The sequence below is a fragment of the Myotis lucifugus genome, unplaced genomic scaffold (genome assembly GCF_000147115.1).
Source record: "Myotis lucifugus unplaced genomic scaffold, Myoluc2.0 scaffold_23, whole genome shotgun sequence".
Lineage (NCBI taxonomy): Eukaryota > Metazoa > Chordata > Mammalia > Chiroptera > Vespertilionidae > Myotis > Myotis lucifugus.
Window position 1 is genome coordinate 6128736 of NW_005871071.1, and position 19501 is coordinate 6148236.

The window sequence follows — 19501 nt, forward strand, 5'->3', positions numbered from 1 at the left end:
AAATTGCCTTTTCTTTTATAGAAAATCCTTATAATACTAATTTTAAGTAACATTATCATGAACTTATACAAGAACTGATTTTTGTTTTTAGGTAAAGAATTCTGTACCTTTGAAGTAAATTTCCAGACAGTACAATATTTCTTTCACATCCACTTTTAAATAGTAGCTTATATACAGAGCACAAGCACAAACATTTTTAGTGAGGGAAAAGTACGTAATTTATTGATGTGCTACTAGATTGATGTGACTGTGGTAATTTCCAGATATTGCAAGTGTAACATAAGGATAATACAGTTGAGGATAATTTTCTTTTGTCCCCCTTGAACAGCTGGGTTCTTCTGCATTTGGCAATGGTTAAGCTAATACTTCACAATGTCAAGAATTTTTTTCCCTTTGCTGGATTGGAATTCTCTGGTAAGTCTGGAATTTGAAAATTAATGTTATTAATGTTGATAAATATAATAAATTACCATCTTTCGAAATCCATATGAAAGGGCATTTGGTGCTAAAAAAAATTACTACATTGGAGCTTTAAGAGGTCTTGTTTATTTTACGCTCTAGTCTATGGTTTTAAATACATAGCAAGAATTGCTATCTTCCTAGAAGGTTGCAATATAAACCAAAAAACTAGACTGGAGAAACTAGACATTTCCTCAGTTCATTTTAGAGAGCTGGCTTTTGCTTTGTTGAAACCATTAAGAATCCAAATGATACCCTGGCCAGTGTGGCTCAGTTGGTTGAGCATCAGTCATCCTGTGCACTGGTTCGATTTTGGGTAAGGGCACATACCCAGGTTGTGGACTTGATCCCTGGTAAGCGGTGTGCAGGAGGCAACCAATTGATGTTTCGCTCTCACATTGAAGTTTCTCTCTCTCTCCCTCTCCCTTCCTCTCTCTCAAAAAAAGAAAAAAATCTTAAAAAAACTAAATGGTATTAGATTAACATTTTTAAAGTTATTTGTACTAGTATATTCAGAAGTTTTGCCTGTAAATTCAGGTTTGATAAATATGTGGATGATGATCAACATTTTTTATCAAATGAAATGACATTTTATCACTTTGTAGAGTTGCCTGTAACATCACCATTAGGTATTGCTGTGATTAAAAACTTGGAGAATTGGGAACACATCTTGCAAGAGAAAATGGATCAATTTGAAGGTCCACCCCCTAACTACATCAACACATATCCAACTGACCTATCAGCAGGAGCTGGACCAGCTATTCTTCGAAATAAAGCAATGCTAGATCCTGAAAATACTCCGTTCAAGTAAGAGTGCTTTTTAAATGTCTTCCTGGAAGACAGCTTGGCAATATATGCCAATAACCTCAAAACATTCATAACTTTGAACCTGCAATTCTATTTCTAGCAATATACACTAAGGAAACATAAGAAATCTTGTTAGAAGATTATTTTTCCCAGGATTACCTATACTTCAGTAGGCATTACTTTTATATTCAGGGGAAAACCTTTATTATTATTTTTGTTATATTAAGAACTCTTACAGAAATTCTTTGAGGTAATCTACATATGCAAACACGATGCTACTGTACTGACCTTTTGTCAGTAATTTAATAGTAAACACATTGTTCTTCATAGATGCTGTGATCAGTGAATGTTCTTCTGGGTCCCTATCCTAAATGGCATGCTTTTTCTCTTGAAGCAGCTGGCCCTGATTAAGAGCATTGCTCATAAGCTTAAAGAGCAGGGCTTTTTAGCTTGTTAGGAGGTTAGAAATGAAATTTATGACTATCTTCATTAGTGATATGCTTTTAACCAACAGAACCAACCTAATGTATAATTTTAAAAGACTAGGAGATTCATTTGACTCTCAGCTCAATCTGTTCATTCAGAAAACCTGTAATTAGATAATTAATTGCTAGATTTTTAGAAAAACTAAAAATTAAAAGTGAAATTACAAAATTTTGTTAAGTTTAATGCTGTAACTTCTTTGCTATGGATAATGGAAGTTTTTAAAAAAGTACCTGTAAATGTGAAACACATTTTCTGTAGACTGAAAGAGTGATATGTTGATTGTTTTACTAGATCCCGGGATTCCTCTGCACTTCCAGTCAAACGACTTTGGCATTTCCTTGTTAAACAAGAAGTCCTTCAGGAGACATTTATTAGATATATTTTCACTAAGAAAAGAAAGCAGAGTGAGGTATTTTGAAAAAAATTTTTTTCTGTTGTAATTTTTGTTTAGTTTTCTTTAATATATCTAACAGAGTCAGTGCTTGATTTATTTTGAGATTTATTTTTTGGTTGGAACTTACTATCTTTCATACATCATGGGTAATAGTTTACCAAACTACAATAAATTATTTTAAGGTTAAAAACTTACAATTTTCATTTCATAGCAATGAAACAACATAGGTCCCTTGATAAATCGTATACTCAAGTGAAATTTGGTACTTCTTTTATAGTATTTGCCATAGGGCTTTTCCATTTGATAAACATTTTGATGGATGGTTTAGGGAATTTAATATATAAATGAGTGTGCTCTATATTATTATTCTCTGAATATCATTTAATTGAAAATACAACATAGCCCTTTAAAAGCATTTTATTAGCATTTAAAAATAAACAAGATAAATTTTAGAAGCAACAAATTCAGAGAATAAACTACAGAAATAACAAATTCAAAATGAAGGAAGATGGCTTTTAAACCTTGGACATTGCATGGTTAAGCTAAATGTAAATTAGTAATGTGATACCACTCAGGATTTAAGGAGACTCGGGAATTTGGGAGACTGGCACTGTGAAACTTAAAATGATCTCTTCCTTATACAGTGAGGGTCCATAATATCTTTTATACGAGCATTTCAGTTTATTTGGCCATTTAATGAGGTAATGGGCAGTTTGGATTGTGTTCTCAGGATAGAGTGTCAGATGTGATTAAAGATTTGGCAAACAGAATTTATAAGAAAAGAAGATGAATTATATTTCACTTAGGAAAGTGAAAACCGAGAGGGACAGTCCACACGGTTTAGTTTTCCAACGTAAATTAGAAAATTGCTTCTCAGTTTTCCCCTTACCTAGGGCAGCAGAACCTACCGAGCTTGTCTCCCACTTACCTAGATGGTAATGGTGGTCAGCCCTTGTGACGTCTTTTATTTTCTCTCTGGATTTAAAATTTATGTACTTAAGTAGGAATTGGGGGATTGAACTATAGAGATTCTTTTAAGTCTTTTTTGATAATAAACAATAAACCCTGATGGTATTAAAATTATTGATGTAGGATTTGTTAGGGGAATCAGAGCCAAATTCATTTCCTCTTTCATTAACCCACTGTTTACACCATGTTCTATAGTGATGCTGAGTCCAAATGCCATAAAAATAAGACACAGACATCTAAGAAATAGATTTAAAAAAATAGATACTTGTTTAATTAAAGGTCTCTTATTCACAGAAAACTAGTTCATTGAAGGATCCGTTTTCTTTGTATTTAGTTCTTCAAATTACTAAACATAATGACTTGTTGAAAATATGCTTTAATTAGTCATAAGGTTTGTAGCAGTTTGATTGGGTTGGATTGTCAGAGCCTCAGATTACTGTGGGAATCCGGGGGTCGAGGCTGTTTGGACCCTCAGACTCTTGCCCTTGCCATTCAGGTTCTGTTCTTTCCCTCTTCCTTAAGCCTCCCCATCCTTTATACCCCCTCAGTCTCTGTGCTCTTGGGATCAGCAGCCAAATGTGTGTTATCTGCTATTTTTTACCAGCCTAGGGTCTCCATGGGCAGGGAGGTAGGACAGAGATAAATAGAACATTTCTTAAAATGCTATGTAAGCATTGGTTGGCTCTACGGCAGTGGTTCTCAACCTGTGGGTCGCGACCCCTTTGGGTGTCAAACGACCCTTTCACAGGGGTCGCTTAAGACCATTGGAAAACACATATATAATTACATATTGTTTTTGTGATTAATCACTATGCTTTAATTATGTTTAATTTGTAACAATGAAAATATATCCTGCATAGCAGATATTTACATTACGATTCATAACAGTAGCAAAATTACAGTTATGAAGTAGCAACGAAAATAATTTTATGGTTGGGGTCACCACAACATGAGGAACTATATTAAAGGGTCGCGGCATTTGGAAGGTTGAGAACCACTGCTCTACGGAAAGGAAGTACATAGCTGGGAGTTTGGATGGGAGGAAGAATTTTTATCATGTACCTTTTTGTACCTTTTTGTTTGTTTTGTTGTTGTTAATCCTCATCAAGAGTTATTTTTTCCACCAATTTTCAGAGAGAGTAGAAGGGAGGGAGAGAAACGCATTGATTGGTTGCCTCTCACATGCTCCCTGATGGGCTGGGGATTAAACCTGCAACAGAGTACTGTGGGACCCTCAACCCAGGTACCCACCTTTGACCGGGAATCGGGCCTGCAACCCTTCGGTGTGCGAGCTGGTGTTCTAACCATTGAACATACCGGCAGGGCCTCTTTTGTAACTTGAATTTTAAATTGTTGAATGAAATTCTATGCAGTGCTGTCAAATAGAATTTTCTGTGACAATGGAAAATTGTCTCTTCTGTACTAGTAGTCACCAGCCACAAATGGTTATTGAGCAGCTGAAATGTGGTTGGTGTGACTGAGGGACTGAAGTTTTAATTGTATTTAATTCAGATTTAAGTAGCCACATATGTTTAGTGGCCACTGTATGGTATCTCATAGATCTGCTGAAAAGTTGTTTTCATTAGGGAAAAATGTTAAAGCTGTTAAGACAAAATAGAAACTGGTCACTAAGTTCAGAAATGTGCAACATTATTAAAACTACCTACCTACTCGCCCTGGCCGGTGTGGCTCCATTGGTTGGAGTGTCCCATGCACTGAAAGGTTGTGGGTTCTATCCTGAGTCAGGTCGAGGCCAGTAGTGGTGGCAGTGGAGAGAGAGAGGGAGTGATGGATGTTCTCGCTCACGTCCATGTTTCTCTCTCTAAAAAATCAATGAAAATATGTGCTCAGGTGAGGATTAAAAAACAAACTACCCATCTACTAAGAGAGTTTTATCTTTTTAAATCATTAAATAGGATTTTGGTAATCAATAAATTTGGTAAATTTAGTGGATTAGTAAAATTGGCAAACTAATCCTAAAAGTGCTAACATGCTGGCTAATTAAAAAAAAGACTTAATAATAAAATTCTTCTGAGAAATGCCTAAATTTTAGATGAATTCACGTGGAAGTTTTACTCATTGGCTGTATTAAGAATATTCCACAAAACAGGTGTTGGTGAAGTTGACCAATGTGGCCCCGGCACACGTTTCCTCCTCCACTGTCAGGTGCAGCATCCCCAGAGCACCTGAGCAGCTGCTGACAGCAGGGGCAGCGAATTTGGTCCTTTTGGCTTTAAGTAAAACAGCCACTTCAGGAGTGTATTGCTCTGATCAAACCTTCAGAGGTTTCCACAACAGAGCAGAAGTATTACTTCTAACTGTAGATTACAGTTTAAGTTAGAACTTAAAGTTATATAACTGATATACAAATAACTAGTTTTTATTTTGAAAGTTTTCATATATGTAACAGTTACATTAACTTTAATTTTGCCTGGTTTGCTTTGTGTTGTGTTTATGTGATAACATCACATTTTACTCGGTTTAATTTCTTTCATGACTTTTTTCTTTTAAAAGGAAACCTTACAAATTCATTTTACCATCTTTAAGTGATGGAGTGACCATTGCAGTTTGAAATTTTTCATTCTCTTTATAATTTTGTTTCATGCATGGCTTTGTGTTTGTGACGGTGTGGTGTTATTTAGTTTGTAGAAGAACATGTGGAGCATGTCAAACAAAACTCCGTAGCAGAAGATTGCCACAGCAAGGTAGTATTCCAAGCTCTTGCATTTAGCTCATTCTTTCAAGTGCAAGGAACTAATGCCTGATCTTTAATACTAACCATGACCTGCCCAGTTAGTCAGAGTACTCATTGCACCCATACACCTCAGTGACACACGGCAGGAAAAGCTGCTCTAGGTCTGGCTCTCCCTGCCACTGGTTCTTCTCTTTCCTGCTTTCTGTTCCATCTCTACTTAGGTCACTTTTTCCAGTCTGTTCTTAAACATGATTATCTATCTTCTTTTTATAAGTTATTGACTTCAGAGAGAGGAAGGGAGAGGGAGAGAGAAATAGAAATATCAATGATGAGAGAGAACCATTGATTGGCTGCCTCCTGCACGTCCCTGCTGGGGTTCGAGCCCACAACCCAGGCATGTGTCCTGAGTGGGAAAGAACCGTGACCTCCTGGTTCTTGGGTCAACCCTCAACCACTGGGCCACACCAGCTGGGCTCTATCTTTCTTCTTGATTCTGCCTCTTCTTTCCTTCCTGTCACCTTTGACCCTAAGCCACTGGACCTTCCTGTCATCAATTTCCTTCATTCCTTTCTATTTTCTTTCCAACTTCTCCTTAGTCCTGTCTTATCACCTTAACATTTTATTTCTTATGCGACTCCTTTGTCTTTCTATGGCTTTTTTCCTTTACTCATGCCTCTTATGTATACACATTCTTATTACAGTATCTTTGACTGTTTTGGAAGAGGTAAGAGAGACATATTACTGCCGTAAATACTAGTGAAGACTATGCTAGCTATCTTTTATGACAGTTAATCAGTATCCTATAATCAGAATGGAAATATTTATAATTGGATGATTACAGGGCACCAGCAAATTTAAGCTAATTCCAAAGCTAATTTTCAATACAGTAAAATTACTACTCCCTTTTTACTTGCTGCTGCTGCTGCATTTTCTCCTTACCCTTTTTTTTAATGTTGTGGGGAGTGCAGATCTCTACACAGAGCTGTGCTGCAACAACTATAATTGCCGACAAATGTTTTGCAGGTTGAAGCTGATCTGGGTTATCCAGGTGGAAAGGCAAAAATAATTCATAAGGAATCAGACATGATTATGGCATTTTCTATTAACAAGGTAAAAGCTTTAGTCATTATAAAGAATGTTGTTCTTTTTAGTGAAATTGACTGAATTATTGACTCTGCCTTTGCTTTACAGGCAAACTATAATGAAATTGTTTTGGCTTCAACACATGATGTACAAGAACTCGATGTTACTTCTCTACTGGCCTGTCAGTCATACATGTGGATTGGAGAAGAATATGACAGAGAATCCAAAAGGTTGGATTGTGTTATGTAGTCAGTTTTAAATGCAGTTTTCTTCAAAAGGTTAAATGTTTTTGCACATGATTTGAATTATCTTGAAAAGTATATTTTTATCTACCTTCATTTGGGTAAAAGACAAACATAAGCAAATTACTCATACTTGTCCCATTAGACCCTGAACTACTTACTCATTGAGTCAGAATAATCTCCAACACCAAAGTCTAATGTTGACAGTTGCCACTTTGACATTTAACCCCAAAGAAATGCCAGGAATTACACAATATTCAGTAAATTCAGCTGATCTGGATAATTAAAGCAAAAGGCCGTATACACAAATGTATTCATTAGACTGATGAAGCATGTTTACTGAGTAATTTCCAGTGTTTCTTCTTATCTCCTTATAGGCATACCTTCTTTACAGATAAAAATGTGGACACTGTAACAAACATTTTGTAACACTTTCCTTTTTTTGGGTTTCCCCTCCACATTTGCCCTCCCTCTTGCTTTTTTCTGGACTCTCGAAAATTTTATGTGCTTGGAAATGGTGCCATGATAACCTTTCTCCTGTTTTGTTTTCTACTTTGTCAGTATATAATATAACTAGATTTCAATATCACACTTCAGGGTAGATATAACCATCATAAAAATTACTTTAACATTTTTATGTGATAATTAATATCTTACTCTAAGAAATCTTTAAATTCAAATTTCTTTAAAATGTATGAATTTGATACATGGGATTACTCTACTTGAAGAGAACATACACTCTTTTTCTAAAAAGAAAATCTCTATTAAATATTCCAAAACAAACATTTGTTCCAACTTGTGTAATAATAAATTTATCACTGAACAACATTTGACTAAATTTATATTTGGCTAATGGAAAAAGTTAACCAGAAAGAAAATTGGTTATGATTAAGACATATACTTAAGTTTTCCTCATGGATATTTCTTTATTTTTACATAAAGACTGTCCTGTGTGTACATAAGTTCTATAATTGGAATGTGTTAAGAGAGAAAGGAATTTTCACAATAACACATGAATGTTTTTCACAGTTCAGATGATATTGATTATCGTGGTTCCACTACCACTCTTCATCAACCCAGTACATCAGCCTACTCAGCAAGTCCAGCGCATCCACTTTCATCTCTGCCCTGGCTGGGCAGTGGACAGACTAGCACTGGAGCTAGCGTGGTATGTCACTTAATATTCGGTGTCCTTTCTGGATATGGACTCTCTCAAAATAAGTTGAAATCACTTTGACCTAGGAATGATCCAGAAGGTTAGGGCAGTGGCCAGTTAGATCATATAATAATAAAGTCTAACATACTGTGAGTTTCCGTGTCAGATGCATGCTTTTTCTCACAACAACCCTCGGTGGGAGGTGCTGTTATTATCCCCCATTGTCATTTTATAGATGAGCAAACTGAGAGGCACAGAGTGAAAAAGTAGAGTCAACGAGGAATTCATGTCTACTCTGTGTGTGTGAAAGCGCGTCAGTAGCATTGCTAGTCACTGTAGTTGAAGGGGTCCCCTTCTCATGTTCTGTGAAGACCCTGGAGATACTCCTCGGTGTCTTCAGGGAGGGGCATTTGGAGGATAATTCCCTTTATCACTAGATGAAGTGCCTGGTGTCCTTACCGTGCACACGGGCCGGGGCTCTGCCAGCAAGTGACTTGCTTCCACAGGCTGTTCAGACAAGTGTCGTACATTAAGTGGTTCAGAAAATCCACAACAGGATTTATTTCAGTAATTAGCCAGTTGTAAAAGAATAATTGTTATCAGAATTAGAGGTGGCATGAATCATATCCCTCCTCACCTCTTCTGTTATGCACAAAATAAATTCATTTTTATTATCTTCTTTTAAAGCTTATGAAAAGGAATCTACATAATGTTAAGAGAATGACCTCACACCCTGTCCATCAATACTGTAAGTATTTTATTTATGATCCAAAGATTGTATCATTTTGAAATTGTTTTATAGAATGGAAAATATTGGAACTCTTTCTTCGGCTTCTTTATTTCTTCTCTTTTGCCTTTCCTCTCGTGTTTCAGATCTTACAGGTGCTCAGGATGGCAGTGTACGCATGTTTGAATGGACACGACCTCAGCAACTTGTCTGTTTCCGCCAAGCCGGCAATGCAAGAGTAACCAGACTATATTTTAATTCTCAAGGCAACAAGGTTAGTTCTTGGGGATTACTGCTAAACTCATCTGAAAATAATTGTGGCTGTTCATGAGGAAATGGTTAGTAAAACTACATCTAAAAGCAAATTCAGTGACCCTGTGTTTAAGCCGAGCAGGTGGTTTATTGGTGTCTCTTTACCCCCTCATCTCCCAATAACAGCATAAATTCACAGAATTTTGTGTGGATTAATTAATTATCCTCTTAAAGATACTAAGTATTCTGAGAGGGTAAAGAACTCTGTTGAGTGTGTTGGTGGTGCCTATAAGCACATTCAAGCACCTGAGAGAAACCTTCCAGTTTCTTACTGAATTGTACTACAGAATATTGGAGGAGAACAGTAACATAGGTGTGGGAAAGTATTTAAAAGGCAGCAGGCCATGGCTGGGTGGCTCAGTTGTTTGGAGCGTGTCCCCACACCAGAAGGTGGCAGGTTCGATTCCTGGTCAGGGCACATGCCTAAGGTTGTGGGTTTGATCCTCAGCTGGGATGCATACGGGAAGCAACCAATAGATTGCTCTCTCCCTCAAATCAATAAACATATCCTCAAGTGAGGATTTTTTTTTAAAAGGTGGCAGGGTATTTATAGTATTTGGACCTTCTTGGGTCCTACAGCAACAGAAACATATGTGTAGACAGAATATTAGTTAAGAGCAGGCTAAAGGCCTCTGGTTTCCATAAATGCTCTTACCTGCGAGATGGATGCTAAGAAGCTGTGTTTAATACTTATGCCTTTTTCACAGTGTGGTGTTGCAGATGGAGAAGGTTTTCTGAGTATCTGGCAAGTAAACCAAACTGCAGCGAATCCTAAACCTTACATGGTGAGTATCACTCAGCATTCCCAGAGCGTGTAGAGGCCACTTGCTTATGAAGAGTCTGTTTCAGACAGTGAATCTCATTGGCGGATCTGGTTAGAAAGAGACAGTCTGTCCAGCAACCACAGTCCAGAACCCGTCATTGCCCTGGTTTAAGATTGAAATGACCTGAAAAAAAAAACCCTGCTTTTCACAGTTGAAGGGCAACCATTAGATTTGGAAATTTTCACAAGATTTTCATTAGCATAGTCCTACATAGGATACATTTTCATTACACTTTTATCCATTTTGAAAATTCTATTTTTATTGATAGAATTTTGTAGTGATACCTGTGTTAAGAATCAAACAGGTTGCAGGTACAGTCATCCGTTGGTATCTGTGGGGGATTGGTTCTGGGACCTCTGTGGGTGCTGGAATTCCTTATGTAAAATGGCTTTAGTCTTTGCATATAACCTACAGACATCCTCCTGTATATTTTAAATTACTTATAATACCTAATACAATATAAGTTTTATGTAAATAGTTCTATTATACTAGATTGTTTAGGGAATAATCACAAGAAAAAAAGTCTGTACATGTTCAGTACTGATGTAGCCATCTCTGGCCTACCTAACTACAGATATACACCAGCAACAGTGTAACTTTTAAAAAATATGTATTTTTGACCTGAAGATATGGAGGGCCAACTGTATTCCAGTTTTCTCCAGAATTTTGTTTAGTAGATTATAAAATAACCAATCCCAATAGGCTGCTTTATTCATGAATCCAAATCATACTACAACACGTGGTGATACAGACAAGCATATTTTCACTGGGTGGGTGAGGCAGGAAGAGAGGTGGAAAATCATGCTATTTTATGCAGAACTTTCACTTCATATGTTTTGATTTTATAGTGTCTTGAACCATAGTGTCTTAAACCTCCAGGGTTTGGATAGATTCCAAAATACTTTTAAATTTTTTTTTTAGACTATACACATATTTCATATACATAACATTTCTTTTAAATTGATTGGTACACTACAGACTGTATCATAAAGTCTTTACAGAAATGGAAGTGATCTTGACTATCATTTACCTTCAGTCAGATCTGTCCCATAATAATTTGAAATAGAAAAATGTTTTATTTTAAAATACCCTGACTTCCTTCTTCTGGGTCCTCACTTCCAAACTTCTACTCATCCAGCTAATCCAACAAGAAAAGTTCTGCCTGACTCGGTAAATGGTTTCCACGGTGCTGAATAGCCGGAGGAGCTGTTTGAGACAGCTTCACACCTCTGGGTTATTTGCTGAATCACCCACTTTTGATCTTGTTTTTATAAGAACTAAACTTCACCAGGAGTGTGGGTAGAGAGCCAGGTAGGTGGTAAGGAAGGTGGATGGTTACAAAGTTAAGGTGACTTAAGTCCTTCCTGTTGTGGTCTAATACGAGAGGGTATGTAAGAGTTTTTCTCCCTGGGTGGTTGTTTATTATGATTTATATTTTTAAAGTTTATTAAGTATATTTGCGATTAGTACTAAAATTGTTTGATTGGGCCCTTACTTAACCAAGCCATTTAATTATATGAAGTTTATGTGCTTGGTACCTTTGCTATGTATTCTAAAAAATATAACCTTTAATTCCCTGTTTTTTTCATCCTTTTCCAGTTTTAAAAAAATTGGGTATTAGCCAATAATATGCAAATGACTGCTAATTCTCTTACTATCACTTATTCTTTATTCTAGGCTTTTAAAAAACTGTTCTTAACTCATGCATATAGTATATTATTCGCAGAACTGTGTTTTTACTGTACCAAATTTTATTGGATGTTTAGATAACATCCACTGCACTTTGTTTTCCATAGACTTGGCAGTGCCACAGTAAAGCCACAAGTGACTTTGCATTTATTACCTCTTCAAGTCTAGTTGCCACATCTGGACAATCCAATGACAACAGGTAGGTTGACAGAAAAGCAAAATAAGAAATTAGTGGAGTTTTTTTGCAGACAGGTGTTCTTGGAGGCTTTTTCCACCTCAGGAATACAAAAACTTTCTTTGATTAGTTTTCCTTATCAAAGAGAAAAACAAAAATTATTCCTAATTTAGTCTGTCAATAAGCATGTATAATTATTATGTTAAAGCTACCCAGTATTTCTTTGCATTGCTGTTAGTAGTGTCATATTCTTGAGGTTTAAAAAGCACTTGACACTCTGTAGCCATCATTCTTACCATCTGTGACCTCACACAGTTTTCATTGACAGTGCGTGCCTATGAATAACTTCATATCCCAGCAGCTGTTCCGCCTGCGGGTATAGGAGCATTTCTTCTACTCAGGACATCATGTCTCAGTTTCCTGGTTGCGGTCCTGGAAAAGGGTGGGGCTGGGGGGTGAGACGGGGCACAGGCAGGAGGACCATGGACAGAACTGTGCATGTGAAAAAGATAAAATCTTAGAAGAGATATAGCCCAGTCCCAGCTGCTACCCTCATTCTAGTTAAGAATCACTACTTTATAAATGTAGTGAACAAAAAAGATAAGATTCAATAAGATATTTGACTTGAAGACAGTTTGCCCCTAGTGATGACTTAGAACAATTATTCATGATGTTATTTTGTTATTCTTTGTTTCTTTATAAGAAATGTATGCCTCTGGGACACTTTGATACCACCTGGAAACAGCCTCATTCATGGTGAGTTAAGGCCTATGGCTTTTAATACACCCTGAAGGAATGCTTTCCTGGTTTTATTTTACCAGGGGATCTAGTCAGTGTTTTATTACATGGGTTGATGATGGAGAAACATTTAGAAGTTAACTAGAATATCTGGCTACGTTGCTGAGGTAAAGATGTGGGGACAGAAATTCAGCTAGTCTAGAGTAGCCTTGAGTTGTATTCTCGTCAAAAAATGTGGCAGGGAGGGCAGTGTTACTAACAAGGCTGTGTAAGGAATTAGCTGCAAAGTGTTCATTGAGCTCAACAGAAATGAGATCTTATTTTAAAGAATTAAACATAACATAAAAGCCAACCTTACAGTAGGAGCTGAAAATAGGAGCAATACCATTTAAATATTACTTTAAGACAATATTTTCCAAATTGGTATTCTAATGCTCTCTCTTCCTCATGACGCTGTTGAAAGAATGCTCCATCTAATAAGTCTGGTTAAAGCTGGGTGTATTTTTATATTTACTTATTTTTATATTTTTATTGATTTCAGAGAGGAAGGGACAGGGAGAGAGAGATAGACACATCAATGATGAGAGAGAATCATTGATTGGCTGCCTCCTGCACACTCCCTACTGGGGATTGAGCCCGCAACCCAGGCATGTGCCCTTGACCAGAATCGAACCTAGGACCTTTTGATCCACAGGCTGACTCTAACCAGCTAGGGCTGGATTTTTATTTATTTTTTATTTTTAACTGAAATGAATTTATTAGCTCTTTTACCTTGTTCTTCACTTAACTCTGTGTTTCTTTTTCTTTATTTTTAACAGAAAGATTTCTCAGTCTTTTACTATGCTTTTGTGGATTTTGAAAAGTGTAGTTGTTTCCCAATTTTTATTTAACATCTTTTCAAGATTTGCCACTTAGTGGTTTGTGTCTTTAACCTTTAAAATGCAGAGAATCCTGGGAGACTAACTCCCTAAAGTATAGCTGGTCATTTTCACATTGTGGTACTTGAGTTTCAGCTACTTACCTGAGAAGAATTTTTACCAGGTGCCTGTCTGGGCAGGAGCTGGGAGAGGATAAATACTTGTCAGTGGTGGCTCTCAGTGAGATGGCAAGTGCGTCATGAGAAGCTTGGTCTCCTCTGCACTTTTGCTTCTACATCCTTCCCATGAGGCAGCATAACGTAGTTCATTTGGGCTTAAGGTTTAAACTTCTGGTGTGTGTGCTTTCACATTGAGATTACTGATAAGAATTTTTTTCTGCCGTTGCTTGGCACTGTTTTTAACACTTTGATCATATGATCATACTAGAGGCCTGGTGCATGAAATTTGTGCACTCGGGGGGGGGGTCCCTCAGCCCAGCTTGCACCCTCTCGAAGTCTGGGAGCCCTCGGAGGATGTCCGACTGATGGCTTAGGCCAGTGATGGCGAACCTATGACACGCGTGCCAGAGATGACATGTGAACCCATTTTTTTGGTTGATTTTTCTTTGTTAAATGGCATTTAAATATATAAAATAAATATCAGAAATATGTCTTTTTTCTATATGTGACACAGCACCAGAGTTAAGTTAGGGTTTTTCAAAAAGCTGGCACGCCAAGCTCAAAAGGTTTGCCATCACTGGCTTAGGCCCACTTCCTATGGGGAGCAGGCCTAAGCCGGCAGTCAGACATTGTTAGCGTTGCCGCGGAGGAGAGGCTCCTGCCACCGTGCTTGCCAGGTGTGAGCCCAGCTTCTGGCTGAACAGCGCTCCCCTTGTGGGAGCACACTGACCACCAGGGGGCAGCTCCTGCATTGAGCTTCTGCCCCCTGGTGGTCAGTGCACATCATAGTGACTAGTCATTCCACTGTTCAGTCGATTTGCATATTAGCCTTTTATTATATAGGATAGAGGCCCAGTGTACGGGTGGGGACTGGCTGGCCTGCCCTGACGGGGGCCCCCGATTGGGGTGGGAGTCCTCACTGGGGGGTGGGGCTGGCAGAGGCAAGGGGCTGCAGTCATTCTGGTCTTAAAGGTCATTCCACCATTTCGGTCACTGGGCTTTTATTATATAGGATGATTACAGAAATTAGAATGAAAAATGTGTCTAATCTCTATATTAATTTCTATATTATTTAAATGCACATTTACATATCAGAATTGCCAAGATAGAGTTTAAGAAACGGCTCTTGTTTTTCTTCAGGTTTCACATGCCATGAGCACGGTGCCACGGTACTTCAGTATGCGCCAAAACATCAGCTCCTGATATCTGGAGGTAGGAAGGGCTGCGTCTGCCTTTTTGACATCAGGCAGAGACAGCTCATCCACACGTTCCAGGCACACGACTCGGCCATTAAGGCACTGGCTCTGGATCCTTGTGAGGAATATTTTACTACAGGTTCAGCAGAAGGTAACATAAAGGTGAGTTGGTAGCAGAGGTTGGAATCTTCTATTGTATGTTGTCTTTACCTGCTGTCAAGGCTGCTTGGGAAGAAACCCTCAAACCCCCACGTGTTCTTGCAAACGAGGGCATAAAGGGAAGCTTTGTGGAGACACTGTCTCCTGACACCCTTCCTTCCTTCTAGGTGGTTCTTTCTACACTGTTGTGGTTGGGAAAGCCAGATAGTTAAAACAGAGTTCTCTAAGGCGTTTTGAGTCAAGTGTAGGAGTTTAATTAGGGCCTGGACTTTTTGGTGACATTAGTTCAGCTCCTCCCCTCTCCCACCTCTGCTCTCAGTTCCTTACTCTGTAGTTGAGGTGAGGTTTCTGGATAAGTGAGATGGGACTGTTCTTTTATATTGCGAGGGCCTAGCTTAGCATTGGGAACATATTTAATAGAGTTAACTTAAATATGTAATTGAATTAGAAATGGGGTATATGTGGTTAATATGAAATTATAGGAGGATGTGAAGAGAAATTTGAAAGAAGGGACAGCAAAGTGTAAGGACAGTGGTTAGCTACCTGAAAATAATACCACTCAGATGACTAAGCTGTTAGGAAGAGTCAGTGGGTGGGAAAGCTGGGCCAACAGAACAGAAGTGAAGATCATGTTTTTGCTTTTGGTTCTTTCTCTCCTTTTTTGTGACTTACACTTTTTGTTTTCACTCTCCCTCTTTTAAACCAGGTTTGGAGATTGACAGGCCATGGTCTGATTCATTCCTTTAAAAACGAACATGCTAAACAGTCCATATTCAGAAACCTTGGGGCAGGAGTCATGCATATCGACATCATCCAAGGCAATCGGTTCTTCTCCTGTGGGGCAGATGGCACTTTGAAAACGAGGGTCTTGCCCAATGCTTTTAACATCCCTACCAGGATTCTCGACATTCTATAGATTAAAGATTGGAGCTTTATTTTTATAAACATTTCAATTAAAAAACACACTGCAGTAGTTATTAGGCATTTCTGCTTTCCAAGCAGTTAACATACTGAAAACAATACAGAGAATCTCTGTAGAAATTGAATCTGATTCAAGCTGAGTGTTGTGCTGAGTATCGCCTGTACAGGTTGTTAGAATGTGCATGTACCTTTTATCATGCTGACGTTCTTAAAAAAATCAAACCTAGTATCATATGAAGGGTACTGTTCTTTACATGATTCAGAAAACATTAGTAAGTTATCATAATGAGAAGGACCTTTGTACCAAATTAAGGGAGAAAATGTTGCTGGTTCAGATTTTTCTTCCTATTCTTACCACTGACTGAAGCATGCCTGCAGTCTCCTCTGTTGAATGAAGGACAGTCATGAGGTGTTAGAAGCTCTTGATCACCAGAGACACTTTCTGAGCTCAGAGTGTGCAGTGACCAGCCTGGTCGTTCCCATGCTTTCCTGCTGAATATGTTTCCTGTTAGTGTGTAAACTGAGCTACTACTGTAACTTGCAAATGAGTGCAAATTTAAATGCAATGTTTTCCTTACGATTTGCACATTCACATTGTTTGGACTGCTAGTTTTTCTATTTAAACATTTGCCTTCATGTTAGAATGTAATAACGTGAACATGACACATTTGTAATTAACCAAAACATATCAGTGTAGTACTTTTTCTTTTCATGTATTCACGATTTAACACCCACAACATTTTAAGGCTATGTTGAAACTACACCAATAGAACATTCCATATCATACTTAAAATGAATGTTAGGCTTTTTGTGGCCAGTTAATAGTTGATGACATTGGTGATATTATTTATTACCACAGCCTATTGTATAAACTATGCAGAATTAAATATTATTTGCTTGTAAAGTATTAGCCAGTGTTGTCATATTTTGCTGTACCTCCTTGGTTATGACCAAAAATATGTTAAGCTATTGAAACCAATGTCTGTGTGTTTAAATGTTTACCAGCAAATTGTCTCATCATTTTAATGAGAATGCTTAATGCCTGTGCGGTAAATAGTAAAATATAATGGCATAAAAGCACTTTTCTCTGAAGGCAATGTGATGTTCAGGCTGTGCAATATGTATGTAAAAGAAAAATAAATGTAATTTGAGTTTTACCATAGTTTGGTCTGGCATTTTTGGATAATATTTTAAACTGTTGGGATCATTTTACATGTGATAAACTGTTTAACTTTTAGAGAACTTTTAAGCTGTTAAGTTCATTCATTCACGAATATTTACTGTGTACCTTCTTCATTAGAAGCCATTCTAGGAAATGGGATACAGTGGCAACCCAAATAGAGAGGGTAGGGCACTCAAGGTGAGGATGTATCTGGGTAAGAACTAACCTTCTCATTTACTGAACTGCAGACTTTGGTGCTGACGCTGAGCTGGGAATGGTGCTTAAGTGGAGTGTGGAGTAGTGAGGGAAAGAAGGAGACACGCTTGAATACATGGGAACACAAATTTGAAAAAAAATTGAAAACATGTACGTACACAGACCTCAGTTTAGTATACAAAAACCTGTATATGTTGCATCCTATCCAGTGTTGTATATATGAAATAGTCCCAGCTAATTCAGTTGGAATCTGTAAGGTAATAGAATTTTCAAACTGAAATTTTAAAACTATTGGTTGCTGCCACTTTCTTTAAGCTATTGCTTTACAGTAATCTACCATGTTACTAATTTGTGTTTGTTTTTTTAATTAAAAATTTAGAAGTTTTAGGTTTATAAAACAATTGAGCTGCCCTAGCCAGTTTGGCTCAGTGGATAAAGTGTCAGCCTGTAGACCAAAGGGTCCCGGTTCAGTTCCGGTCAAGGGCACATACCTTAGTTGCAGGCTCCTCCCCGGTCCCGGTCCTGGTTGGGACTCATGCAGGAGGCAACCAATCGATGTGCTCCTGTCACATCGATGTTTCTCTCTGTCTTTCCCTCTCTCTTCCACTCTCCCTAAAAATCCATGGGAAAATATCCTCAGGTGAAGATTAACAACAACAACAACAACAATAATAATAATAAATTGAGCCAATACCACAAGAGTTTCCATCTACCCTCATCAGTTTCCCTTATTAACATTTTGCATTAGTGTGACATATTTGTTATAACTAATGAACCAGTATTGTTGCATTGTAAAGTCAATAGATTACATTAAGCTTCATTCACCCTTCGCGTTGTACAGTTCTGTGTTTCGACAAATGCATAATATCACGTATCCAGTATTACAGAATCATACAGAATAGTCTCATTGCCCTTAAACGCCCGAGTTCACCTATTCATTTCTCCCCATTTCCCCTAAAGTTTAGCAACCACTGATCTTTTTACTGTCTCCATAATTTGCCTTTACCAGAATGTCATATAGTTGGAATCATATTATGCAGCTGCTTTAGATTAGCTTCCTTCACTTAGCAGTATGTGTTAAGTTTCTTCATATCAGTAATAATTTTCTATGTACCACAGTTTGTCTATTCACCTTTAGAAGAAACTTGGTTGCTTTTAGTTATTCACAATTATGAGTAAAACTGCTATAAACATTTGTGAACAGGTTTTTGTGTGGACATAAGTTTTCAACTCATTTGGTGAAATACCTAAGAGTGAGATTGCTGGATTAAGACTGTTCAGCTCTGAGATTGAAATGGAATTATAATGGCATTTTTTCCTAGGGAAATTATGATAATGGTGATCATTTATTGAGTTCTTATTGCATACAGCCCTGAGTTAAGCAACTCATATAGATTATCTTACTTAACCTACAAAACAATCTATCAGATACTATCTTTTTGTTAGAGACAGTATATTTTTAAACCCTATTTTACAGGTGAAAAAGTTAAGATTTTGAGAAATTGAGTAATATAACTCAGAGGCATAAAGACTCTAATTCAGTTTGACCAGAGTTCACACCCATTTAGCCTATGTTATATTGTAAACTTTGTTCTGCAGATGTGTAAATCCTGTTCACAGATCCTCATGAACTCTCTGAGAGAAGCTAGGCATATATTACCAGGTGGATTTTTGTATGTAGGCACAAGGACATAGCACCTGACGCAGACCATCAAACCCTTTTGATCTGCTTTCTATCCAAAACTCAAGTCTGAGTCTGGGTTCTAATGTTGCTCCAAAGTAAGGGGAAGGTCAGAGTATGCACACTAACAAGAGGACCCAGAGGGAAAAACAACTTGTGAGAAACTTTATGATCCCAATCCCTAAGGCAAAACTGGCCCAAGCACTCTAGCTAGTTCGGCTCAGTGTATAGAGCGTTGGCCGATGGACTGAAGGGTCCCGGGTTCGATTCCATATCCCATTAGTCAAGGGCACACGCCCAGTGTGGGGCATGCAGGAGGCAGCTGATCAGTGGTTCTCTCATCATTGATGTTTCTATCCCTCTCCCTTCCTCTC

The 19501-nt window shown here is 37.8% G+C and overlaps 1 protein-coding gene across 2 annotated transcripts in view; it reads left to right on the plus strand.

Annotated features, from left to right (window-relative positions):
* The window catches only part of DMXL2 (Dmx like 2), a 113030-nt gene extending 95795 nt beyond the window's left edge, over positions 1–17235 (plus strand). The window contains exons 27-40 of one of the 2 annotated variants that reach the window (XM_023751643.1): positions 329–414; positions 1065–1266; positions 2044–2161; positions 5758–5820; positions 6834–6920; positions 7002–7123; positions 8165–8303; positions 8979–9039; positions 9165–9292; positions 10038–10115; positions 11951–12042; positions 12722–12774; positions 14933–15150; positions 15854–17235. In XM_023751643.1, coding sequence (XP_023607411.1) covers positions 329–414; positions 1065–1266; positions 2044–2161; positions 5758–5820; positions 6834–6920; positions 7002–7123; positions 8165–8303; positions 8979–9039; positions 9165–9292; positions 10038–10115; positions 11951–12042; positions 12722–12774; positions 14933–15150; positions 15854–16063 — 1657 coding nt within the window. In that variant the 3' untranslated portion in view covers positions 16064–17235. Of the gene's footprint in view, positions 1–328; positions 415–1064; positions 1267–2043; positions 2162–5757; positions 5821–6833; positions 6921–7001; positions 7124–8162; positions 8304–8978; positions 9040–9164; positions 9293–10037; positions 10116–11950; positions 12043–12721; positions 12775–14932; positions 15151–15853 lie in introns of those variants that run through there. The other variant, XM_023751644.1, reaches the window with a different exon arrangement.
* The last annotated feature ends 2266 nt before the right edge of the window (positions 17236–19501 follow it).